The sequence below is a fragment of the Lagopus muta genome, chromosome 3 (genome assembly GCF_023343835.1).
Source record: "Lagopus muta isolate bLagMut1 chromosome 3, bLagMut1 primary, whole genome shotgun sequence".
NCBI lineage: Eukaryota > Metazoa > Chordata > Aves > Galliformes > Phasianidae > Lagopus > Lagopus muta.
This window is the reverse complement of record NC_064435.1, coordinates 13,142,250-13,169,973: the sequence shown is the minus strand read 5'-3', so window position 1 is coordinate 13,169,973 and position 27,724 is coordinate 13,142,250. Positions and strand designations below refer to the sequence as shown.

The following is a 27,724-nucleotide window of genomic DNA, read 5'->3' as shown; positions in this document are numbered from 1 at the left end:
AACACAGTGTTATAAGCACTGAGCTGCTTCCACAGAGGCCTTGGGACCATCACTACAGAGCACTGTAATTAAATCACTCCCCGAGTAAAACTATTTTGTCCATCCCTAAATGCATGTTGTTGGGAGTATGCGAACTCACATCTCTAAACATAAACCTGAAGTGACAGTTAATACTCAGAGGGTGAAGGTCCACAGAAGAGGGTACTGAGGCAACCAGCCAGGCAGGTGATGGTGGGGATGCTGCAGAGGGCCAGGACTTCCTCACCAACTGCCCACAACACTCCTCTGGATAAGCAAGTGAGAGAAATCACCTTCTGGTTGTGGTCATGGGTTTGGTGACAGATGGAAATGTTCACTCAGCTGCAGCGGTTGGATACTGTCAAGCTGCTCCTGCCATAAAACTTAAACATATGCAGACAAACTCTACGATAAATGGAAAAGTAATGATTCCCATGAAGGCTGAAGTTCTGTAAAATATGCAGATGCCATGTGCTGCCTTGTGTATACTTCTCCCATAAGGTACCTGTAAAATGCAAAACGCTGCAGCTATTTGTAACCCCAAACTTCTGTTGCATTTTGCTGCAATTAAAATTTCTTTGCCTGGCACCAGCTGTTCTTCTCCCGTGATTTTGGAAGGTTGGTCCATCACAGCCAACACTGACTGCACAAAATGTTTTTGGGAGAGAAAATCAACACTTCATAATATTTCATTCCTATTAAAAACTATCCTTGCTTTTTTTCCTGCAGAAGCATGGGACTGTGAATACAGAATCCAGAGAACTGTAGCACTGATTCAGCTGAGAGTAATGAACTGGAGAAGCTCGCCACACTGTGAGCTCCAGGCAACAGCCCTCAGAAGAGCCACAAAATGGGACTTGGGAAATTCTTCTGAAAACTTAATTTCTACCCCTGCTTGCTTTTCTGTACGCAAACAATATATTTGTATGAGACTATAAAATACATACATAACACGGCAGTAGAACATATGCTGAAGCATGGAACATTAGGCTTTATGCATTATGTGCTGAATACTGTTTGCCCTCAAATTATTGTTTTACATCTGGAAGGTTAGCTGGCATCATAAAGTAGCTGTTTCAATAGGAAAAAGAAAGGCAAAAAGGAAAGAAGAACAACAACCTTCATTTTTTCAGTTGCTGGAATACTAACCGTAAGACATTTGAACGTTTCCCAAATTCCCTGGCAATCCATACCCAGGATCTGCATTGTGCCCAGCAGGCATCCCCTTTCAGGTTTGCTCACACTCAGGAGTCAGAGAATTTCTGTGCATTCTGAGCCTCCTCCTCCATCACCCACCACCAGGAGGGCCGGGAGGCAAGTCACAGTTTGTTGTTAGAGATAAAGCTCCTTTGTACAGGCTTCAAGAGCTGTGCTAAAAATTATTCTCTACTTTAGGTACCGACTGCGTCACAGATGGTTCAAAGGTTTTATTTCCTTTCAAAAACACCCCAAATTCCCAGATCTTCATGCATTATCCATTGCACTCAGACTTTTCAGCATATGAATAGAATGGAGACGTACTTCACAAATCAAAGTATGTTGGCCACATCTGACATCTGAGAGCCATTCTCTCGCAGCCTTCTCACTCACATTACACCAAACTGCACAAACAGGCAGGGGAACATTTGCTGGTATTTCTGCAGCACCACCAGCATGGATGTACTCAGCTCCACGCAGGTATCCCCAAGCGCTCCCACCCAGAGCCACAGGGCTGCCAGAGGGCACAGGAGGTTGCTCGTGGTGTGAGCTGCTCACGCAGCATGCAGCAAAACTCAGCTGTCTGCCCGCTCCAGGGAGCCAGCGTGGCACTTGCTGATGTTCTCTAATTGTTCCCTTGTCTCTCTGGGCTCTGAGGACCTTTTTGGCATTACTCTTTGCAGGTGTGCCGTAGCGAGGTGTGTGCAGTACAGCACGACGTGCTGGGGGAGACTCTCCGAGACCTACACTGCACTGCAAGGCTATGAGAATTTCAAACATTTGCTGCAACACGGCGAAATCCAGCGGCCTCTTCAAAAGGACACTGAAACCAGGACTGACATTCACAGCAAGTGTTCAGCTGCTCACTGGAGACTGATCTCAGGAGGCTATGCTACAAGTTCATACACACCACTATAATCTGACCTTTCTTAGGTTGAAACCACTCCTTAACCCTTAACTTACTATTTGAAACCCGCTCTGGGCAGCTGTCCCCTTTGCAAACCTCTGCACATGCAGCAGTGCTTCTTTCGGTGCAGCTCAGGATACGTTTGGCTTTCTGGGCTGTGAGGACACGCTGTGGCTCATGTCCAGCTTCCCATCCAATACTCTCAGATCCTTCTCAGCAGTAACAGTGTTTGTAATGACGGGATGTTTATGTAAAAAGTTGGATTTACGTAGGTAAGTCACCCAGACTGTCCTGTGCTCATAATCACCACATATTTGCAATCTATACTGGCATCAAGCATCAAACTGCTCTAATATTTTCTGGTTACAGAACTCAGCTTTGCACAATGGTTACTTGAGATATTTGATCTCCGATCAGAGTGCAACATGTGCTTATTTATCTTATCTGATATGATACATAATGCAATTTGATTGCAGACATTTAAGATGGAAAGGCTTAAGCCCCCATTCCCATGCTGTAGGGAGGCACTGTTATTCCTTCTTCAGGCATAGGGAAACATGGAAACAGATTATGACTAAAAGGTCCTTGGAGTCAGGGCTATGAGCCAGCTGCTGTGCCTCCTGGTGCAGAGACTTAAAGGAACAATTTACATCTCCTCATCTCAGTTTTATTTGAGCTATTTTTTATATTCCACACAAAGCTGCCTAGAAAATATTTTTAGATCTTAATAGCATCCGTAGGTTGAAGGCAAACTTATCAACAAACAGAAAGGGCACGTTGAAATTCTGCTTATTGAAATACTATAAGAGGACCGTAATCCTTCTACCATTTCTCAATTTTCTCTCCTCATTATGTCTTGGGTAGATTAAGCATGACTCCGTGCAGTATCTGGCACTGAAGTTTTCCAGTTTCAGCAGCTTTTCAAATATGCATTAGCTAAGCAAAAATGTTTTCCCAAGGACTCATAAAAATCTGAAAGATGGGAGCAGCCAAGATTACAACATGTGGTCTGCAAACTTTCCAGGTGAAAAGTTCTCAATTGCACTGATCGATGCACAGAGGGGATGAAAAAACATGTCACAAGGAGGGTAATCATCAGCATGAACAGAGCAGTCAGTACTGACAGCAAACCATGTATATTTTCTCGGTATAAGTACCTGGTGTGACAGCACATAAAATCAGAATCCTGCAGGGTTTTAATCAAAAGCATCCACAACAGTAGGTACAATGATTTAGGGAAACTATCATCAGTTATTGCAGACCTTGAGGATTTAAGTATTCATCTGTATTTATCAGATTGTGGCTCAGTTCCAGATGTCGTCTTTGGTATTTCTGTTACCTTTTCTACCTGTTTGTTAAATCACAGACAGGGGGCTGGATGTTGTGTGTGTGTCAACACACTCCTGGCACTGCCATCCATCCTTTCCAGCCCCAGTGCTGAGGACTGTACTTTTTTTCTAGACAGTCCAACCCAGTGCTTCACCTGCATACTGAATTTTTGCAGAACCTGCTGTGCCTTAAATACAGCCCATCCTGTTGTGTCCACCACACATCCAGAAAACATGCTGCCTTGGCCTCTGTGCTCCACCTGTAAATACTTGAAAACTACTGGAACGTTAAGAAAGTTTTCTTAAGTATTCCCTGTATCCAAGGGAGACCCTTAGCACAAGAAGGACATGGAGCTGCTGGAGAAAGTCCAGAGGAGGGCCATGGAGATGATCAGAGTGCTGGAGAACCTCTCCTTATAGAGACAGGCTGCAGAAGCTGGGCTTGTTCAGCCTGGAGATGAGAAGTCTCTGTGGAGACTTCATTGCAGCCTTTTAATACTTGAAAAGTACTTATAAGAAAGATGGAAAAAGAGGGGAGATTTAGACTAGACATAACAAAGAAATTCTTCACTATGAAAGCGGTGAGGTGCGGGAACAGGCTGCCCAGAGAAGCTGTGGATGTCCAATCCCTGGAGATGCCCAAGATGAGATTGGATGAAGATGCACAGGATGATGTGTGGGCAGGTAGGGGAAGGGTGAACTGACTGGTAACCTCAGGCCAATTCGGGGCTGATTAAGAGAACAAACTGGCAAAGCAAGGCACAGGTGTTTCCTAGCAGTGACAAAGCAGTAGGACAGGTATACACGTGCAGAGCTCATTACACTGAAATTTTAAAGGGTTATAATGAGACTTGGGCAGCTCCACAGGTGTGTGGAGGTCAGAAGGCCATGGAGTTGTAGTCCTAATCTCCTGAGAGCAAAGAACACTTTGCTCCTGGCAGGAGGATGATCCACCAGAGTAAACTGACTTTGATGAATTGCCTTTTATTGCAAGCTACAATTTAGAAATTAGTGATTGCCCCACACCTGAGACACGCTAAAGGACATACACAGGCTGTTATCAGCAGCCACCTGGGTCCAGCCAAAGGGAGGGGCTGGAGGTCAGGACATGGCAATCATGGTGTCCCTGCACTGTGCTGACCACAGGTAGGATCTTCTGCCGCTTGAATGAAGAGGACTCAGATCTGCTGGCAGATGACACCCTGAAGCAATAGGGAGGAGCTGCACTATGTTCTGCTGGTGGTTTTCCATGAAAAGCAGCAAAGCTTGTTTGGGGACAGAAGGAATGTGGTCAGATAACTTACACTCTTTAAAACAGGATGGGGAACTCATAAAGAAACAGGTTCAGCTGAACATCCCCCATCCTCTGTGTGGCCCACAGTGAGCAGCAACAATGTACTACTGAAGCATCACTCCCAGGGAATTCCTGGTGTTTCTTCCCCTCATGCAAGATTCATGATCCACATTATGATTCTCCAGCAGTTTGAAAAAAGAGCAGAGAAGTATGCAGAAATATTCCTATTTACAAACTCAGTTCCATCCACCTCTCACTGATCATGTCCAGAACTCCCTTCCTGCTGGGCCAAACACACGCTGGCAAGGCAGGATGTTGCAACAGGAGGAGCAATAAATTACTGCTGGCACTGGCACATTCTCACAGAGGTGTAATTACCATGTGGTAACACAACACCACGTGCCATTCAACATCACATCAAAGTCCAGTGACACACCCAGACACAACCTCCTGCTCCAACACCTTACCTAGTTTTCAGTGACAATTGGAACTGACAGATTTCACTGGAACTGTCAACATTCAATGCCACCAGGCACAGCAGGCTGCAAACTGCAAAGCATCGGCCTCTCACCTCATTTTAAGGTAAAAGAGGGTAAAGCACAATTTGGCTTCCTGCAAGTTTGAAAGTGCCATCATGGGTAGCTTGATCAGGACAAAACAATCATTAATTTACCAAATGCAACTTCAAAAAAGAAATTACAATGGTTCAATAGTAAAGTCTCAGCTCATTTAGGGAGGGAATGAAGAGACTGAGAACAGAAATGAACTAATGAGAGAGCAGTAAAAGACCCACTGCTTTTGGCAATGTGCTATCAGCTCTTCTGAAAGAAAACTCATTGAAAATGGTATAATAGTGGCCTGCAGCGAAGCCAAAACAATGCAGTAGCAGCTCTTTCTCAAGCCCTTTGACCACGCTGGCAGAGAAATGTGATTAAGATTCACATCAAGAAGCACAGACAGTTTCCACCGTATAAAGACAACCATGGGAAAACTCCATCTGAATTAGTGTTGATGGATAGATTTGAAATATTGGAGATGGTTATTTCCAACCTCAAAGAATGTGTCTTTCAAGGTCACCATTTTAAACTAAAAAAGCCAAGACTTCCTAGGGCTAGAACACATACTGAAACTATATCATACATGCAAGACCCCAGAAGCCCCAGATTATGGACACAGTACTTCCACATTGCACATTATCATGTCCAACCCAAGGCAACAATTTCCCATTTGTCAGTCTGGAGAAGTAGCTGGAAATGTGAATGCTTCTGCAGATTCCTCAGGTCTGAATGCTGAGATAGGAATCTCAGGAAATCAAACTCTCTACTATTTCAGCACTTCCAACCTGGGCCAAACTACTGCATTAATTACCAGTGCGATTCTAGCAATCAGCTTTGGCCAGAGCTTGAAGTGGAGGAGAAGCGAGGAGGAACAGTTAGGCTGAACACATTCTCCCATTCAAGAAGAATCTTATTTCCAAGCCACGGCATTTCAGATGTGATCTATAGATGTACGTACAATCGCTGTACCTGATCTTGGCTGATCAACCATTCCCAATACTTTCGTAGCAGTAATCAAAAAGAACAGGTACCTGGTGGCTAGGAGGGGGTAGGTGTGCAGAGGGCTGAACCAAGCCTCTTTCATGCGTGGCATGCTCTCGTATATTAAGAGGTCCTTCTCTGTCAAGACCACTAACACTGGCTTCCAGTGCTTCTCGTTGTCTCCTGGCACCTGAAAAAAAGGAACATTTCAATGAAATGAGACAAAACTACCATGGTGCAAAGCCTGACAACATGAACATCTTGAGCCCTGGACAAGACAGTGAGTTTTTCTTCTTCGGCACTTTGACATCTCCAACATGAACTCACAGCCAGATGCAGCAGAAATGGGAGTAAAGCCCAATGAAATCCGCTGCTCTCGTTGACAACACCATTCCAAACCTCCCTGCAGCCTTCACTCCATAAAGGCAGTAATAGAAGAACACTGAGACTGGCTGTTGTTTAGCTGTGGTATGCATCAAAGGACCTTAAATGTATATTTACAAGGAACACCATTCATGTGCAGCTGCCAATGAGTGCTAGACACTACTGATGTTGTTTCTGGGTTCGAAACTACTAAAAACTACATCATCATTATTATTTAACAATGTCAGGTAGTAAAAAAATACTGTTTCGGGAGCAGATGGGTTTGCTTCTTCCCTCTGCAGTTCACTTTTTCATTACTTTCACTCCCCATAGTTTTACAGATGTCAGTTTATAGCATAGGGTTGATATGAAGCATTGACTCAGAGATGGATTTGCATCCACATTTCAAACCTATCTGTAGACAGTGTCAAGTAATTGGGACATCAAAACCCTTTACCAGCTGCAGAATCCAGATGTGGAATTCTGTTTTGCAGCTCAGGCATGTTGTTGTCCACATGGCCACACATGGCCACATTGCTATGAGGATTCTGCTTTTTACTTAGTTTGATCTGGTGTCTTAAAATAGATGGGAACACAAAAGGGTCTTGACTTTCACAAATGAATCACTTTTCTTTTAGTCCACATGCAAGAAAAGACATCACATTACATAGAAACAAGCTCACAATCTAAAACCTACAATCTAAAACCCAAACACCTTGGCTGTGTATTAAAGAAAATTAAACAAATTATGAGATTCTCCAGAGAATCTGGTTGTCCTCCATTAAAACTTTGTCCAGCAAAGAGAAGCAGCTGTCTAACGTGTTTTATTCGTCATGCCAACCTATTTGGCACAGATTTGTGTCACTGGGCACATCATTTGCTAGAGAGAAAAAAATCATCTTTTTTACGTAAGAGAGAAATCAAAGATTGGCCAGGCTGGAAATGACACACCAGGAATGGTGATTCAGATCCACAAGTACCATGTGCTTTAAGTGATAGCCTCAGACTGAGAAGCACATTTGAAACATTCTTATTTTGCATAAAGACAGATTCCAATGCATTTCTGAACTTTTAGAGGATCTCAAGCCAGCTGTAGGAAAGCTTCACACAAGAAAACCAACATCTAAGTCAGATATTAAGCTTAAGCCAAAGATTCTTGGCTTATATCATTTTAAAAAGTAAACTAAGAGTAAGAGGACAGAGTATGGGGCATTACTTCTTTTTTTTTCTCTGTCTTTTTTCTTAATTCTGTAACCACAAACAACCTGCTCGCAGCTTTCCCACAGAACTATCCCACCTGTGCAGTATTTTCAAACACAAGTTCTGTGATTAAGTGGCTGGTCAGCCAACTGAGAGTCCAGAATGGTTGGGAAACACTGGTCCCAGTAAACCAACCACAAGAAAGGGAATACAACTCATTTTGCCAGCTGTTCACATAACTGCTTTCTGGACACCTGTAAATATTAGGAGCCAGATATTCTAGCTGAGAAACGAGTGGATGCTGCATTTACAACCTGCACAGCAAAACCCACAGCTTGGCTTTTGTCTTTCTCAAAGACATGGTGACTATGGAGAAGTTCTTCTGCATTAAGGAATTGATGGCTTTTGCTCAACTCTGCCTGAAGTGATCTCATCCAACCTCTCCTTATAGGATGCATCTCTTATTTATAAAACATACAACAGGAATGTCTGAATGGCTTGGTTTGGAAGGGACCTTAAAGCTCATCCAGCTCCAACCCTCTGCTGCCATCCACCAGCTCAGGCTGCCCAGGGCCCCATCCAACCTGGCCCTGAACATCTTCAGGGATGGGGCACCTCAGCTTCTTTGGGCAGCTGTGCCAGTGCCTCACCATCCTCTGAGCAAAGAATTTCCTCCTAATACCCAGTCTAAATCTCCACTCTCCTAATTTAAAACCATTTTCCTTGTCCTATCACTATCTGCCCATGTGAAAGGTTTGTCTCCTTCCTTATAAGCTCCCTTCAAGTACTAGAAGGCTGCAATGAGGTATCCCTGGAGCATTCTTTTCTCCAAGCTGAACAAGACTCAACTCCTTCAACCTTCCCTTGTAGGAGAGGTGCCCCAGCCCTCTGAACACCTTCACAGCCCTCCAAAGGGAACGACCGTCAGGGAAGAGAGGGGAACAATGTTTGCCCACGTCCTTCAAGGAGCACTACCCAGGAGAAGAGCCCTGTGATGCACACACTTTTAAACATATTTTTATAAGCTATAGACTATAGCTGTCTCATTCGTAAGGAATGCTGGTGTAAGCAATACTGCTGCCTGAAGCCGTATCTGAAGAAGGGTTTGTGCATCTGAAAGCGTGTCTTTTTTCCAAGTGTAACAGCTGATCTAATACAAGATATTGCCTTTCCCTAAAACCTTGAATTGCATTACTGTTCACTGATTTCAGACAGGTTTGCATCAGGGTCTAACAGCTGATGCCGTGTTGTTTCTCAGGCAGTGGGCACTTCTGTAAGGTGTCAAAAAGAACATTTTGTCCTGCAGATGGTAACAGCAAATTTTACAAAGGAAAAACAAAGTCTGCAAATACAGCCTTAGCCTACAGGGCACATTCAGAACAAAACAGCACAGGAAATTAATCCAGATCAAGCAACAGGGTCATACCAACCATGAGTAAAACAAGAAATTTCAAACCAAGAGGAGAAAGCGTGCTGCTTATTGACAGCTAAGAGAAAGATCTGTTCCAATAGTAAAGATATAAAATCTGAAATATAACATGAAACGGTTCTCTAAGAGTGTATTTAAGTATCACTTGAGAAACATTTTAGAGGCACCCTTTTAGATGATGGTTAGGGCTGGCAGAATTCTGTCACTTGTAGTAAAATTCTTAGAATCACAGAATCACAGAATATTGTAAGTTGGAATTTCATAAGGACCACTGAGTACTAATCCTGGCTCCACAAAGAATGGCCCCAAAATCAGACCCTATGTCTGAAAACATTGTCCAGAACTCCAGAGCTCCCTGAATTCCAGCAGCTCAGGGCTGAGCCCACTGCCCTGGGCAGCCCATTCCAAGCCCATCTCCCTCTGGTGCAGACCCTTTCCCTAACCCCCATCTGACCCTCCTCTGACACAGCTTCCTTGGGCCTTGTTGCTGCCCTTTCACTCTCTGGGAGGAGCTGCAGGCCACCATGCAGACTCCTCTCAGCCTCCTCAGGGTGGAACAAACCAAGTGATTTTATCCACTCTTCATATGCCTTCCCCTCTAGAACCTCTGCCATCTTTGCAGCCCTCCTTTTATGTTCTTTCTGTACTGCAGTGCCCAAAACTGCACATAGCACGCCACATGAGGCTGCACAAGTGTAGTGTAGAATGGGACAATCTCTTCCCCTGACCAGCTAACAGCACTGGGCCCAATGCATCCCAACTCCCAATTGCACGTGTGTGATTCCAAGCACGTTTATCTGTGTTGCAGGCCAACAGAAGGATCATCTGCCCTAAGAAATATTTCAAACTCAAAACTTTTCCACAGTCAGAATGTTAGAAGGTCAGAATGTTCCAATCCTGATGGACAAGAGGGAAAAAAAAAATAAAAAATCAGTACTCCTCAGATCTGCCACAACAAAATGCTTCAGCACATTTTTCACTGGTCTTCTGGACACTGTTATGGTAGCAACAGGGACCAGCGCCCCTCTCCATGGCCAGTTCAGCTCAGCTCAGCTGAGTCTGGTATCATACCAGAGGAGATCCACCTTCATTTAGGTTAGATATTAGGAGGAAGTTTTTCACACAGAGGGTGGTGAGGCACTGGAACAGGTTGCCCAAGGTTGTGGATGCCCCGTCCCTGGAGGCATTCAAGGCCAGGCTGGATGTGGCTCTGGGCAGCCTGGTCTGCTGGTTGGCGACCCTGCACACAGCAGGAGTGTTGAAACTAGATGGCCATTGTGGTCCTTTTCAACCCAGGCCATTCTGTGATTCTATGATTATTTGATTCTATGATTCTATGATTAGATATTCTATGATTCTGTGATTAGATATTCTATGATATGCCGCAGGCTTGCAGTGCAAAGTCAGTGTAAATGATGTATATCCAACAGGCAGCTCACTGGAGATATGTCCTTTTAGAAAAAGTTCGGACCTTAGCATTTTCATCTACCAGGTCTCCCTTTTGTAAGGATTTCCTTTGAATTTCAGTTTCTCATCTTCTTCAGGCTGTCAGGAATGGATGAAAGAATACCTTTAATCTATGAGTCTTGCAGAAAATCACATTAGAGGCCTTAGTCTTTTCTGGGAAGCTGTTTTACATTTTCATTAACTCAAAAGGGACATTTCAATCACATTCTTTGTTTAATAAACAAATTATGTATTGCCAGCAGACTCCATTGCAGCAGGTACTCAGGGAACTGCAAGGTAACAAATTCACACTTAGTGTTTTAATGTCCTTTCCCCTCCTCTGTATCCCTCAAATCCAGAAGTTAAAATACCCCTGCACACACTGCATGGGAAAAGCAATCCAGAAAGAATTTTCTGAAACATTTTTCTTGCCATTTTCCAGTCTTCCTTCACTTAAAATCTCTCAGTGCTGTCAAAAGTCAGCTTTGACACAGGCTAGGATATGTTCTGCTACGTATTTCTTGTAGTTTCATTTTCTTCTGATGAAGGACTACGTCCATGTTCAAAATAAATTCGATTCTCTTACAGAAACCTACTTGTCAGTTCTTGAAAATAACAGCTGGGACTGCAAAGTATTTTTCCGAGATGAATAGCAGCAAGGCAAAAATATAACATGCCAGCAGCAGCATATGCAACAATGCTTATACTTCTGCAAGCTCATTTGATGGCAGGCAATTTTCAGTGCAAGAGTGGGTGTAAGTGACAGCCATAGGCAGGGGATATCAACACCTCCCACACCACACGCGCAGTTAAGATATGTACTTAGTAGTTTTAAACAGGAAATCATAGAGCCACAGAATCATATAATCATAGAATGGCTTGGTTTGGAAGAGACTTCAAGGATCATTAAGTTCCAACCTCCCTGCTACAAACAAGGTTGCCAGCCTCTAGATCAAGTACTAGATTAGACTGCCCAGGGCCCCATCCTACCTCACCTCAAATACCTACAGGGACAGGGCATCCACAACCTCTCTGGGCAACCTGTTATAACACCTCACCACTTTCTCAATAAAAAAATTCCCTGACATCTAACCTAAACCTCCCCTCCTTTAGTTTAAAACTACTTCCCTTCTTCCTATCACTATCTACCTTTGTAAAAAGTTGATTCCCTTCCTGTTTCTATAAACTCCATTTAAATATTGGCAGTCCCCAAGGAGGTCTCCCTGCAGCCTTCTCTTTTCTAGGCTAAACAAGCCCAGTTCTTTCAGTCTCTCTGTGTAAGAGAGGTGCTCCAGCCCTTGGATCATCTTTGTGGACCTCCTCTGGACGCCCACCAAAAGCTCCCACATCTTTCTTTATGCAGTACTCCAGCTGGGGCCTCACAAGAACAGAGTAGAGAGGGACAATCACCTCCACCACCCAACACCATTTGTTACCAGCCTCCACCTGGACACAAAGCCATTGACCACAACCTTCCGACTACAACCTTTGAACTACTTATTTAACCACTGAATAGTCCACTCTTTAAATCTCTTATCTCTCCAATTTAGAGATAAAGATGTGGTGGGGGACCGTGTCAAAGTCCTTGCAGAAATCCAGGTGGATGACATCAGTTCCCTTTTCCCACTGATGCCTTCACTCCAACACAGAAGACCACCAGATTGGTCAGACATGACATTCCCTTGGTGAAGCCACGCTGGCTGTCCTCGATCACCCACTCATCCCTCACGTGCATTAACGTATGTTCCAGGAGGATCTGATCTTTCCAGGCACAGGGGTGAGACTCACTGGTCCGTAGTTCCCTGGGTCGTCTTTCCTCCCTCTCTTGTAAATGATGTTTTCCTTTTTCCAGTCCCCAGGGACTTCACCTGAAAGCCAGAACTTTTCAAATATGATGGATAGTGGCTTGGTAACCACATTATCCAGCTCTATGGGTTACATGCTCCATGGATTTGTACACATTAACTCTCATGAGGTGGTCTTGGGTTTGCTCCACCCTTATACTGGCGGAGAGTTTGCTCCCCTAGTTCATACCTAGAGGTTCAGGTTCAGGATGTGAACATCCTGGAAATAGTATGAGTGTTGTTTTTTTAAAAAAAGAAACAAGGAAGAAAGCTAATGAAAATATGACTGGTTTTGTTCTTTTCTCTCTCTGACCTCAGTGGCTACTTACACATGTGTTTCTATGTTATCAGATCTGGATTACAGTTACTGCACACAAAGAAAATCCCACAAAGGGCACAACATTGCATCCTTTGAGCACTAGGCAGCTACTGGGTGATGTACATGTTTGGCTCTGATGCTGTGTGAACAGACAGAGCAGCAGGAGGACCACACTGATCCCAACCCTCTCCCCAGTGCGACCTGGAATACATCTTTAACTACAGCTACGGGCACTGATGAAAATGAAAACGGTACCCATTCATGAGGCAGATTTATTCAAGATTGAACTTCTTCTACATGTCCTTTAAAATGACAAGACACATGCCAGCTTTAGTCAAAACTAACACAGCCAACCACAAGAGCACAATGATAGCTACAAGCCCATGTTCCAACTGTAGACTAAAGTTGATTTCCAAACAGCTCTAGCTTTTATCTAGAATCATAGAATGATTTGGGTTGGAAGGGACCTCAAAGCACATCCAATTCCAACTCACCAGATCAGACCAGATCATGCCCAGGGTCCCATCCAACCTGGCCTTAAATGCCTCCAGGGATGGGGCATCCACAGCTGTTCTGGACAGTTTGTGTCAGTGTCTCACCATCCTCAGTAAAATACATCCTTCTCTTTCTTCTCCTGATACATGAATCCAGGGAAACTGGATAAATAAATGCCTAGACATCTAACTGTGGAGGACTCAGAAAGTAAGAAAAAGGTAAATTGTGCATCTTAGAAATCTTCGCCATGACTTAAGATCACTTTAATGTGCATGAAGTAGAGATTTGAAGGTCCATAAGAACTCTTTTTTAGTGAGATAATGTCAAGAATACAGCCAGGGCAGAGTAACAGGCAGAGTAGATATGGTAAACGGATCATCACTTGTTCAAGACACTGACTCACTTTCATGCCAGATGAAAGAAATTCTTTATGTTTCGAAAAGAATTCTTGTGTTTTCTGAGTAAAAGATATTTTCTTCTATAGTGATTTCTTCAGACCAGAATATGGCCGAGAGGAATTCTGAAATTAAGTAGTGGTAATTTACTAGGGCAGTGATGGAAAAGCATTGCAAATACCAAAGCTCCACTCCTGAAAAGACAGGGTTGAACGAAATGACTTCTGAAGAAAAATCTGCACTTTACTACTTATCTTCCACGTTGTATTGTTTTTCAGAAACTGGCTGTGGAGAGTAGGGAAGGGAAAAGGACATTTCATCACCCAAGGGCTGTGGCAAAGAAAACCTGCCTGACCTGTAACATAAAAGTGCAGAAGATAAATGTCAAGCTAGACAGGTTGGAAGGTCAGAACAAGCCCAGATGGCACTGGGAACTGAGGCTAATATAGTGGACAGGCTAGCTATAGTTCAACTAACCTTCAAGGCCTTCAAGAAGGGCAAAAACCTGTGCTCAAAGTGGTCATATTTTAAGTACTGTTTATAAACGAGACATAGGGAAACGGAGGAAAAAGCAAGAAAACACCATTAACTCGTGGCTTTTCTTATCAGTTACACTGATTGAAGAAGTGAGTGAAAAGTCTGAAGACTGGGGCACAAAGCTGCTATGCTAAAGCTGAAACAAAAGTACAAAAGTGCAGGCAATAACACATACTTACCTTCTTGGCCAGTTAGCACCTAGATTTCAACCAGCCATCTCTCTAATCTCTAATCTAGAATGCTTGTACCGCATGTTCAGGAGAAAAGTGAAGATCATGGAGTCATACAATCTTATAATGGCTTAAGCTGGAAGGGACCTTAAAGATCATCTGAGATGTTTGCTATTAGTAAATAGCTTGCAGCTCTTGTGTTCTCATGCCTTTTGAGTACACATGGCTTGAATGTGGGACATCTGGATTCTTCAGGCTGCAAATGATGGTGTCTGTATGCCTGCGTTCAGAAACATCTTTCATGACAATATCATTGAAAGGTTGATGATAGCTGCCTACAACTATCATGAATATGTGGAATGGACTGTACCTCTAAGACAGCTCAAGTCTGGGCCATGTGAGCAACTGTGTTGTCTCCAATATTATGGCTGGATCCACAGCACAATAATCCTAGCACTGGAGGAAAAAACACTACTTCTCCTTAAAATGGAGCAGCCTTCTTCCTCCAGATTTGCCATAAAAGTCAGAAGAAAAGATTCTGCATCTTTGTCTCCAGTCCACGGAATCATTTTGTATATCAGGATCAGCCCCAAGAGAAAGCAATCATACTTGTGAATGGCTTTCAAGTAGAGGCAAGAAAAAAGATGGGGAGATTTGGAGGATCTACCACATCTCCTGTTTAACTGCTCAAGAACGGATACTGTTATTTAGTGCTAGAGAAAAGCAGCTTCCTCCAGGTACAGTTGAGGATACTAAGAGCAAACACGATTACCTGATACAGCAGTTTAACTGTGGACAGATTTCTCTGTTCAAGTCAAGTTGCAGTGTTTTATGAGGTAGTTCATCCTCATCAGTGGGCTATAATGGTAACTGTACAGGTGCAGAATCGATTTAAAGACACCACAGTTTCAACTCATTGTCTTCAAAGATCGTTAATTTACAATTGATTCTGCCTTCAGCTGATCAAGTAGGTGCTAGATTAGGATAAAGTAGCAATAATACCCATTATCTCAAAAGATATACTCATTTTACCTTTCAATCCAATAAAAATGCTTAGATTTCTAATGATCTACTCAAGAACACTTGTCAGCAGCAGAGTCAAATGCAAAAGCAGGAAATGGAGTTTTGATTTGAAAGCAGCTTGCATTTTTTAATGATGGTTCAAACATGTAAAATGTCATTTGAAAAGATTACAGTGTCTGTTTGGTGAAGGACAGGTAATCATCTATGCCTACACTAAAACCGTAGTGACAGAAATCTGTCCCAGAAGATGCTTTATGCCATTCTCTATTGTGTTGCTTTTCCTAATATTCAGTCTCAGAAATGATGACCTTTCATGACTGATACCTTTTTCAAGACTGACAGATTCAACTACTTCACTCAAGGGTCATTATAAATCACAAGTGCTGGAAGAAAAAAAAAACAGTAAGACAGCAGTACAGAAAGAACAAGATGTTTCTCTGTCATTGTTACTATGCTGTTTCAAGGACAGTCCAGAATACTGTGTCATTTCAGTCTATTGTGTCATTGATCAATATTCATCAGTAACACTGATGGACTGCATTGCAAGTATTGACCTCAAGCACATGAGTGAATTCACAACACGTCTGGCACAAAAATGCACTATCTTTAAAAAGAGAGAAAATCTACATGCTATAAGCTTCATCAACTGGGATTTTGATTGGAAGTATTATTTTAAAAGAAAATAAAATAGAATCCTTAATAATTTAGCTTATTTTGAAACAATGTGGAGGCCACAAGTTTCTGGAAAAGTTGGTGAAAATTAGTCATAATTTGGAATCCAAAGCTACTTATTTACATGCCTACATAGAGATCTGTGAACACAAAGCTGATGTATTTGTCTTTTTTTAATGAATTATTTATTTACCTGGCTGTCATTTTCAAAGCCATTCAAATATTAGAGTCCATATCCTTTTAGTAAGCGGACAAAAACAGAACATCTGTATTTGTGCCAGACCTTCACAAACTACTTTGGAACCTCACAGATCAGATCTGCTTTCTTGCCAAGGGAAAGAAATTTAAGAAACATAATTTTCATTTCTTTATTAAAAGTCGAAAGCTTCTGAAGATTATTTCACACACACCCCCCCCCCCCCCCCCCCATCCAAGCTGGGCTCCAAGAGACCTCTGCCACCAAGTAAGTTTTCAGCTGGCCCCACCTTGGCAGTTAGTAGGGAGAGCTGGAGACCACCTGTAGGCCCACATGGTGGATCCTGGGAAGCCACTAAAGGTAGGAAATGAACAGTTACATCGTTTAATATCAAATTAACCACTGAATTTACTTAACACTGAATTTTAGCTACTCTGTTGCCTTGTACAATAAGTTTTACCATTAGGAACTTGCTACCCATGCTGTGATCCTGGGAATATTGTGAGTGCAGTTATCACTACAGTATTGCAAGACTAATAGAAAACTCTTATTTCAGTATGGTCAGTATCCTACCCTCCCAAAGTAATTTCAGGAGAAGAAATGGCCAAGTGGGAAGAATGCCAGAGAGAAAGTTCAGATCTAGAGGATAACTGCAGTTTGTCACTAAGTCCTGTGATTTACTCAATAGCTGTCATCACTACGTATCTGGTGCGTGAAGAAATGCACACACATCGCTAATGCTGCAAAAATAAATGCTGCAAAAATAAATGACAACAGCTTTAACGGGAAACCAGTATTACCAACTCTAGTCAGCCAAAGCTCCCATGGGGATACTAAGTGTGGCTTGAAAATCAGTCTGAGGTTTGCTTGGTATTTGAAATACGTTTTTAATTTTTGCTGATCCTTCAAGACTTTTTGTTTTGCTGACATTCCATAGTTTCAAGCTTTTCATTGCGGCCAGGAACCTACAATGAAAATGAGAGCTCAGCTTTTATAAAATCTCTCTATTCCAAGTAGATGACCTATCCTTTTAGTAAAGGGATTCAAGGTAGGAGACTTAGAGCTGCAGTCAAGATGTGAGCTGCCATTTTCCAGCCCTCCAGTATCCCCTTCCCAGACCTGATACTGCTTATATTAGAAGATCTGACAAGATCACAGCCCTGCGGTTTACGGCAAAAAAAAACTTGTTTAATTAATCTACGATCTGTGACAAAATGCAGCAAATTTGAAGGGCATGTGTTAATAGAGAACATGAATATTCAACAGAGCCATATGAACAAGACAAACATAAAGAACCCTCTACTTGGCAGTTATCTACGCTGAGCTTTAAATTAGCCACACAGGACAAATGGATTTAGTGCTGTGCCATGTTATTTCATCGAGATTACTAAAGGACAGACAATTAGGGCCATCAATCTACAGACCCAAATCCTACAAATATCAACAAATTACATGCTACAAGCTATGCAATTTTGAAAGCTAATGCTCTTTATCTGCTTTTAATTCATAGCGTTTCGTATTTTTGCTAAAACCTTAGTATGTAATTACTCATGGGATGATTCTATTGAGAACTGAACATTTCTTTAAATAAATACTTTAGAAGAATAAAGTTAATTTCCAAAGTCAGTATAAACAGACAACACGCTACAGGTCATCTCCTTAGAACTAACTTAATGAAATAAAGAACTTCTTGCAAACTGCATTAGACTTTTATATCTCTTCACAAACATATCACATACCTGAAGAGAAAAACCTCTTTTTGGCACAAGAGATACGCAATCTCAAGATCCTACTGATTTCATCAATGGAAGGATGTTTCCTGCTGCAGGCTAATAAATCACTGCAGCCAGCAAATGCCAGCCACTTACAGAAAGAACTGGCTGAGGGTAACATAAACTGCAGGGATTTAGTATCACTTCTGCTGCTACAGTGAAGTGCAAAGCCCAAGAGGATGAACAGGTATGAATATTATCAAGTTACTTCTTCTGATTCTGCCCTCAGCATCAGAAATATATTTGCTCGAAAGACATTGAGAAATTTTGTAAAGTTATTCATTCCATCTTTATTCCTACTATGAAGATAAATCTTCATATTTTACTTGAAGCTTCTTTTTCAGTTTGTCTAGTCTTCTTATATATGTTGATACGAAGAGTAACTCAGCTGATAACACCAGTATAGAAGTGTACAAAAGAAAATTGGAAACAACATACTCCAGTGATACTGTCATATGCTAATACCCACAGAACTCCTTTTAAAAGTACAGCAAATTGGATTGCATATCATGCCAGTAGTTTAATATCAAAATTTCTGGGATTTAAAGTGCTATGCCCTTGTTGGCTTACTTCCTTTAGCCATATGGAAAATAGCCAGGCACAATTAACTATTTGTCAGAAAACAATCTATTAATTAACACCATTCTGTGAGAATGAGTTGAAAATCATATTCTCTGCTTGCCAAAAAGCTTTCATTTCTGCCTGTTTGTGTTCAGAACTAAACATAGCTACAGATACGCTGCTTAACATAACTGACCAGTGGAAAAAAGAACAACTGCTGCCGAGATTTTTCAGAAACAGCAGCCAATGAGATTTTCTAAAGATAGGTAGGGGGGTCAGGAGGACTTCACCTTTTCATCTCGTAAAAATTCTTTACTGACAGATCTTTGATTAAACCGAGCAGAAATAGACTGAGTCCCAGTTAAGACACTCATATTTGTGACTAGGCTTGAAAGAGAAAAGAGAGAGCGGAGAATAGGCTGCAGCATTTTCTAGGCTTAGCCTTAAAAATATAGGACCTGACTTCAATTATATTTATACCCTTTCAATTCTGTTGACGTCAAAGGATTTACTCCTCAATTACATCAGATGGAAATCAGGCTAGCTATTACACATTTTCATGCATATAAGCAGCACCTCTTTAAAAGCATCATTTATTCAGAAGCATATCCTCAGACAACGAGCATCCTCAGACAACTCAGACAAAATCAGAAGGGAAAATCAGCTATAGGGAATTTTAGGGGAGAACTGCAGATCAGTGGAAGAAGGCAAAGAGATCAGAGGTGAACTCCCTTTGCTGTTATCTGCGCATACACACAGCCTTCACTGCTGCTGAACCCTGGGCACTGCACTGATAACCTCTGGGGCTGGCACAGGATGTGATGGCTATTTGCTCTCCCCGTACAGAAGCAATCTGTGATCTACGTTACCTCTAAGACTGGTTGGTATTCTTGTATTTCACTTTTCCAGCAGAGTAGCCTGCAATGCTTCTGCTGCCAAAACTTTGAACACTGAAGCCCTCTGCAGGTCCACAGAGAGCTGCAGGTCCGTAACTGCTATCAGTCAATGGTTGGTTCCTCATAAATGTTTTTCAGAACTGTTCACTTGCTTGGATGCTATCCTACAATCTCAACTCATTCCTTCTGCTTGTGCTTGCAACTATCCAAGCAGCTGTTTAAAATTATTTAAAGCAAGCTGAGACTGAAGTTTTTCTCAACAGTATCCAGGCTAATGGAAACTGATGATGTACATGACCTTTGATGAGCACTAACAGCCTCTTGTGTCCAATCTGAAGTGAAAGAACACAGAGAAGCCAAAATTCCCCTCTTTGAAACTTTCCTGCAGCTGCAAAGAATCAATCTTCTAAGGTTATAAAGGGTTCAGAGAAAGGTGGTCTTATCCTTTCCAATAGTGGATTGCTCCAACACCACCCAGACCATATTTGGTACACCTATCTCTGCCCCGTGGTCTCTGCAGAACATCCCATAGCTACTCCTTCCACGGTGGGCATCCTGCAGGATCCTGTTAGCTCAGCTTCACCTTACCAATGCTCACACTCTCTTCTGATGTTATCCCACTTTTCCCTACCCCAATCTGCATTCCTCCTTCTACACTCATCCACTTGGTTTAATTCTCACAGGCAGAGATCACAGTAGAAACACACTGACTAATGCATGGTTCCATACTTCCTCACTGCTCAGATGGTTTGAGTTCGGAGCAGGCTCTGTTTCTAGTAGTACTCTTCATGTTGCAATCTTGCACAACGGCCTTAAAGGTTTGGGTAATTCCATAGCCTCCATTAATGTAGGGCCCTGCACAATGCCTTGCACATAGAATGACAGGAGATGAGGCAGAGAGAATACCACAAAATGCTTCTTCTCATATCAATTTACTCTTTTCATTCCATAAACAAAGGGTAGTCTTCTATTTCCATAGCAGGCCTCTCCTCAAAGTGAACTTTTTAGAGCTGTTTCCATAAACATCACTGACATTTCCAGCATAAAGCACACAAAAGCAGTTGCATCCATTATTACATATTGGAAGCCCACTCTGGCCAATGTCTGCAACTATTTTTAGTACAAGATCAGTAAATGCAAGCATGCACAGCAGCCTCTGCTCAGTAGAAAAGTATAAAAAAAAATCCCAACAAAAACACTATGTGCTCACACTGTGTTTCAGGAATCCTCACTGTGGCTGTTGTTAGTGTCTAGTGATTAAAACCCAGGTGTTTCCTTCCAGTCAGACTACCACTACTGTATGAGAACCTGAACTTCAGGGAATCCAAATAACATCTCAGCAAATTCTGGTAAGTCCATTTGCCTTCAACACAAACGATACTGCACTACGAACAGCAGCTCTGAGTACATACACTCGCTTTCCTTCTGGTAGACAGATGAATAAATGTCCTCTTTGCCTTCTCGCACACTAAGTTTATTAATCATAGATTTATAAAATGGCTTAAAGTTGCCACTCATTGGGTCAGACTGCCCAGGGCCCAATCCGACTGGGCCTTGAACATCTGCAGGGTTTCAGATCTTCTCTGGGCAGCCTGTTCTGGGCATACTGCACAAGCAGACACAGTCTTCCAAAGGAGGAGAGGAAACTCCCTTTAAAAAACTGGAAATATGTATATTCGTAGGTATCTCTCCAGGTCTTTGAGATGATCCTCAACAGTCTTGAACTGGAGCTGGAAACAAGCTGGAACCTGCTGAAGCTGCTGTAGTTAACCACCCTATGTCACCTGCTGGAGAGATAGCTCACTCAACAGCATGCCATCTAAGTGCTGCCATTTTTCACTTTCTGACTCTTCTCATCCCCTGTACTGAGATAAGACTAAGCTGTGCATTAACAGAAAGTGCCAGCACAAGTAGATTAAAAGAGGAAAACACACAACATGACTATTATAGCACAAGAAAAACATGATTTTGTGTGACATTTTCAGCAAGAAAAAATCTACAATAGACTGTGCATTTTTTCTATGGATCTTATTCTGTGCTTATTTCTCAGATTCACGTACAACACCTCTAATAAAACTGCATTACTTTTGTGCAATGTGGTAGCACTAAAAAAAAAAATCCAGCGTAAATCCAACAGGTTCTGCTGTGAGGTCTGGGATGTTACAACAGCACCCAGTTTCTCTACACGTACATACATCTGACAGGGTACATTCCCCATGCTTCATGTGGGTGTGAGACCACTTTTCTTTCCTCATGCCCACTTTCCGCCAGGACTTGGTACTGCTTCGCCCAAAGTCAAACATGAACATCAAAGATTGCATCTCTATGTACTTCAGGTTTTCCCGTTCATTTCACTTGATTTTCTGTTTCAAGCAGACATGTTTCTTTGGCCTTATTGATTAGTTTTCATTGCATAAAGAAGGGGCCACAACCTGCGTGCGACCTTCGAAAATCACATTTATTCCATCTTTGTTTCCCTGTTCCCTGCAGCTGGCTGTTTAGGACTTATATCAAAACTGAAAACATTGCTTTTTTATGCATCCATTGTGCAACTCTTCCTTTCCTTTCCTAATCCTAAAAGTAGGAAATGAGCCAGGAGAAGGATGCTATGCATGTTGAGATTTTTGTCCATCTTTCCACATTGTTGATGAGCAACATATTGTCTCTCCCTAGATTTATATTTGTAAAAAGAGATCAAAATCTGTTCCTTTGAGGGAAGTGTTACTTTTGTCAGTGATCAGAAACAGCTGCTTTCAAAATCAGCAGTGCTGGCTGATTCTGGGAATTCAACACTTGGTCTTAGGAAATTTTACTTGTAAGGATATAAGACCTTTGCTGAAGTATTGCTAAATAACATGTCATGCAGTTGGTAAACCAAAACTTATACCATTGCTTACAAATTCCTTGAAATGTCATGATAATCATTACATGGTAATCTCCAACAAGTTTAAATCTAGTGTTATTCAATGGCTATTCCTCAAAGTAGAATCCCTTTTGGTAGTAAAATCATTATCTTGCTGCTTAAACATTCAGGCTTTCCTCTCTATTTCACAGATCATAAAGCATATTTATGATGTTGAGATTTTTTTTTCCAAAAAGACAAAAGATGCTTTGTTTTCCTGCTTTGATTAAGTCCTACATCCCACAAGCACTGAACCTGTGATACTGTTTTTAATTGTCTGCCTCTATTAAGATGCCTGCACTGTATGTCTTTTCTGATGCCCCAGCGTGATTCTGCTACGTGCTTGGCATTAGTGCTGCCAGGTCTGAGGTTAATATGTACACCACACAACTCATTAGCTGTGCATTACTATCAGAGCCAAAAATCAACATGATTGATCCAACAATATGCTTGGGCTTGGGACTGAGACTCAAATGAGGTCTTAGCAAAAGCAAAGGTCAGCAACTTGGCACAAATTTTGCTGTGCACATAGCAAGCTTTTCTTTCCAACTATTCATCAGGGGAGGTACAAATGACAACTAATACAGGCCTCATTAAAAATGAGAAGAGGAAACCCTGCAGAGAGGGCAGGGAGGCTCCCGTGCTATCAATTTGCTATTTTTTTCAGTCCTTTGCTAAAGCTTTTATTTATGTTACAATATAGACAATGCAGAACTTAAAGGTAGCCATGGGGTTTGGGCTTTAGGAGACTAGTTAGACTAATTATCTTGATGTGCACTATCAATTACTGTCCGGTTAAACAGAGAGAGTAATTCTGCAGATGAAAATAAATCTTCAGAATCGAAGGATCTGGGGGAAGGGAATACAAGAACCGTTTTTAATCAGCCCTATTACTCCTTTTATTTAAAACTCCAATGTCAAAACATTTCCTGTCTTAAAATAATGAAAATAAAACAGACACCCACATGACAGTGGGAGAGAAGAGAAATGATAGAAGAAACCTTTTCAACCATGGATTTGTTTCAAGTACAGTTCTTACGAGGATTTGGCTCATAACTCAAGCACTCTTGTTGCAGTCAGACTCAGAAATCGATACTCCAAAATACACTATTTTACATATGGTATCATCATGTTCTTTTCTTTCTCAGTAACTGAGTGCGTTGAAAATGCTATTGATACAACAATTAGGCTGTAAGAGAAATACTTCTTTGCAGTCTCCAGAGTTGCTGTGTTGCATTATAATTGTCTAATGGCACATTTTTGTAAGGGCTGTCATGGTATGATGGGTATAATTTTATTTTTACAGGATATGGTAAAAGGTAAAAGGCTGGCATTAATAGCCTCAGGAACCTATTACACAAACAGAGGTTGAGGATTAAAATTGGACTGGATTTGTAGAGTCTGCATTGAGTAAATGTCTTGCCACACTGAAAATTATAGTGCATGTAACTTATCCCTCATCACTTTTTTTTTTTTTAACTCTCCTATTCTTCTAAAGGTCAGTCCCTCTTTCCAACAGAGAACACAGCTTCTTCTCAAAGTATTTTTAGAGAACTGTTTATTTTTCTCTGTTAGCAGTTGTTTGGCAAAACAGAATACAAGGCATATTGCTTCTGCTTTTACCAACGTCTACTCTGCTGTGTTGCAATATCCCTCAAACATTAACTATCTAAAGTGTCCTAAAAGCACTTGTGGGTAGGGACAACACACCTCTGACTGGAAACTCAACAACAGAGCAGGATAGGGCAGCATTACTTAAAAATGAAGTGGAAAAAGCAACAAAAATTACTCCAAATTGGGTCATTTTTACCAGGAACAGCACTACATTTGCCTGCATTCTTACTGACTGAGGGTTTTGGTGGGACTGCAGGGTAGAAGGAGTATTTTTTTTAATGGCCTATTCTGCTGCTTTCTAATCAATTTACTTACATTATTAATCAAAAAGGCTGAAATGAGAGCACTGTTGTGCTAGAGAAAAAAAAAAACAAAAACTGGGGACTAGGGTGAGAGGAATTCACAATGGGCAGAGCCTGAAGGTCATAGTGCTCCTAATTTCAGTCTGAATATGGGTTGATGGTTGAACTGGATGATCTTCGAGGTCTTTTCCAACCTTAATAATTCTGTGATTCTACCTTTCCATTTCCCTGAAAGTGACTTTTTAACTTCAGGATACAGAGCAGAAAAAGAGAATAAAGGTAACACTGAAGAAAAAGAACACAGCTGGGTGGGCATTGATTTGACAGCAAATGCTGGGAGCTTTCCTTAGCAGTGCAGCTCCACTCAGAAGGGCACCCACTGAAGGCCAGGTTTCATATGCATTCAGGAGATGTGTCTCCCTCCTTATGCAATGTGCTTTATTTGTTGCGTTTACATCACGTGTGAGAACTAAGCAGCACTACAGTTCCCAATTCTTTCATTGTATTTCTTGCAGTATTTACTGTCAGAAGCTGAGAGAAAAAAAGGCCTTTCACCTGCTTCAGGAGGAAAAGGATCAAAGCCTTCCTTCACACCATACCTACATCACTCCTGCTTTTTTTTCCAGCTGAACTTGAATGCACATACATTCAGACACGGGCTTTTGGAGCTGTGCAGTCCCTACGGTGAGCTAAACCAGCATCTGCATAAAGGGTGGTGGATCCTCGCAGACAGATCCAACTGCAGCTGCCAAGGCAAAAGATGGAGAATAGGGTAACGTACAAAAAAGAGTTAAGTTCCAATGCCTTAGTGGCCTACTGAACCGTGGAAAGCAACTGTGCTCAGGACCATGCCAGCATGTGCTCCTGCAAACACAGCTCTGCCAAAAGAAACAGCTCCTCCAGTCCAGCAGGCTGCAAACCTGCCCATTTCCTTACGGCACTCTCTCCTCCTTCCCTTTCAAGGCCTGCGATCCTTCTGACCCAGAAGCAGAGGCAGCACCTGCAATCTGAGCAGCACCTCTTGTCCTCCCCAGGCTTCGCTGGAGCAGGCGTTACAGCTCAGACCTCACCAGTCTCCGGGTGAAGGAAGGGAGAAGTTAAAACCAGAGCAGAATGACATTAGAAAGAAACTTTCTCTTCTTTTCTGAGGTTTATGTGGATCGTGAAATCAGAATGAGCACTGCTGAAACAGATCAAAATGTAGAAGGGAGAACAGGCACAGTGTAATTACTTCTGCTGGAATCTGGCCAGAGCCAACTCAACTCTTGTGGGAAAGGCAAGGGGACATGCGGGGCCTCACTTTATACTTCAGCTCAAATTCTGAGAGAATGCTTTTGCATCTGAAGGCTCACACAAGCACAATAGCATTCACCCCCTGTAGAACCGTGCTCTGTAATTATCTGATCACAGGTTTTGTTTTCTTCTGCCCTAAAAAAACAAGCTGTACCACAGACTAACTTTCAAGCTCAGACCTTTCACTGTCATACCTTCAATTTACTACCCTAATCCTGTAATTTTTCATGATTTACCAGCCCAATCTTTACACTTACTCCTCTTTCTAATCCCTTTGTACTGAGCACTTCCTCCTGACTTAAATTTATCATTTGCTCAACTCAGCTTTCATCAGCACATGGAAAAAAAGCATGTGCTACATTAATGAAATGACTGCTTTTAGCTAGAATTTTTCTGAATATATCCATTTACTGAATGCACCTAAAACAACAAGAGATCGATATTACTGTTGATGAATTGACCTCACTGTGGACCTCACTGAATCAGGGAGAGGAAATTACTACATGCTAGTTCAGGTTTACGTCTTTCCGTAGGTCAGGCTGATCGCTATCCCAGATAATGAAGACTGTTAATGTAATTAAGTGCTCTGTTGTGGTATTTTACAAAGCAAACAAATAAGTTCTGGCATTAATAAGTTATGAGGGTAAGTGACAGAGGGCAAAAATAGGACTCTCCATTTCTACTGAAGGGCTCCACAGCAAGTAATTAGTCAGAATTTAAAAATACAATTTCTAATTTCTAAATGCATGATTTTCCAATTTGAGGTACGTGTGAACTACAGAAGGTCAGACTAACGTTAAGGTTATGACCATCTGTATGTTATCAGTATGACAAATCAGGTCTTCTAGCCATTCAGAACAAGCCAGGTCCAAACTGCCTTGCTTGTCTTATAGATGGGTAAAGAGAGACAGAGAGAGAGAAGGAAAGAGAGAGAGAGATGGAGGGAGAGAGAGAGAGAGAAGGAATGCATAACTACTAAAGAATACCTAGACTGAATGAAGAAAAAAAAAGCTGTAAAGACTGGAAATTCATAAGACCACATGAACACTACATGAACACAATTTCCTTGCAAGAAAGAAAAAACAGACTGGAATTACAGTTTTCTGAGCAAACTCCAATGTTTCTAGCAGGTTATTTATCTGGTTAAGCAATATGCTGATTTGCAATACGGGTTAGAACAGTACAGCCCAAAGTTCACTACAGTTTCAGACTTAACACACAGGTATTTTCTCAAGTCAGAATGAAGAGCTGGCGATCAGTGCAACCCAGACTTATCTCCTGCACAGCTGAGGAGCTACATGCTGCTGAAAGAGGCAGCCCCATCACCCAGCCCCTACACCTCTGCCACGTGCTCTCACTACTCTGGCACTGGAATCTGTGTTTTCCCCAAAAAGTAATGAGTTTTCTGCCAGCATAACCATCTGATCTGGCACATTACAGGGACAGATGGGCACTGCTACCACAGCGATAGGAGGGCTGGGAGAGTTGAGGGGCACAGCAGCAGCCAGCCCAGAGCTGCACATGTGGCCACGTATCGGCATCAAAGGCACCGCAGCCAGGGACACAGCCATGCCAGGGATTTCTAAATGCTGTCCAGCACCTGCTGTGCTTTTATACTGTGTCACAGGAAGGTGGTTAAAAGCAGATGCTCACGCTGTTAAATAAAGTCAAAATGCTTTAACTACATGGCGACAGGCTGGTGGTTTTCTCATGCAAAGACGTTTTAAGGTCACTGTTCAAAGTCTGTTCTAGAAATTCAGGAATTATATAAAATTTTAAAACTGAAGCATCTCTTCTCTTCTTTGAAAACTCGCAGCCCTGTGATAAGAATAACAATGCGGCTCTGTTTCTGTCTGCTTGTTTTTCTAACCAATGAACATAGGTGCAAAGGAAATGGTAAAACAGAAACGTTTTCATTTCATACTGGAGGAAAAAAAAGCCTTCAAATAAGCTCTTATGTCATTTGTCTAAATCTTGTTTGGACAGCTTGCATGTCCCACAGTCTCACTGCTA

The 27,724-nt window shown here is 42.0% G+C and overlaps 1 protein-coding gene across 1 annotated transcript in view; it reads right to left on the bottom strand.

Moving 5' to 3' along the window:
* SNTB1 (syntrophin beta 1) overlaps nucleotides 1-27,724 on the bottom strand; it is a 106,239-nt gene that overhangs the window by 5,406 nt on the left and 73,109 nt on the right. The window contains exon 4 of the mRNA XM_048940831.1: nucleotides 6,333-6,472. Coding sequence (XP_048796788.1) covers nucleotides 6,333-6,472 — 140 coding nt within the window. The remainder of the gene's footprint in view (nucleotides 1-6,332; nucleotides 6,473-27,724) is intronic.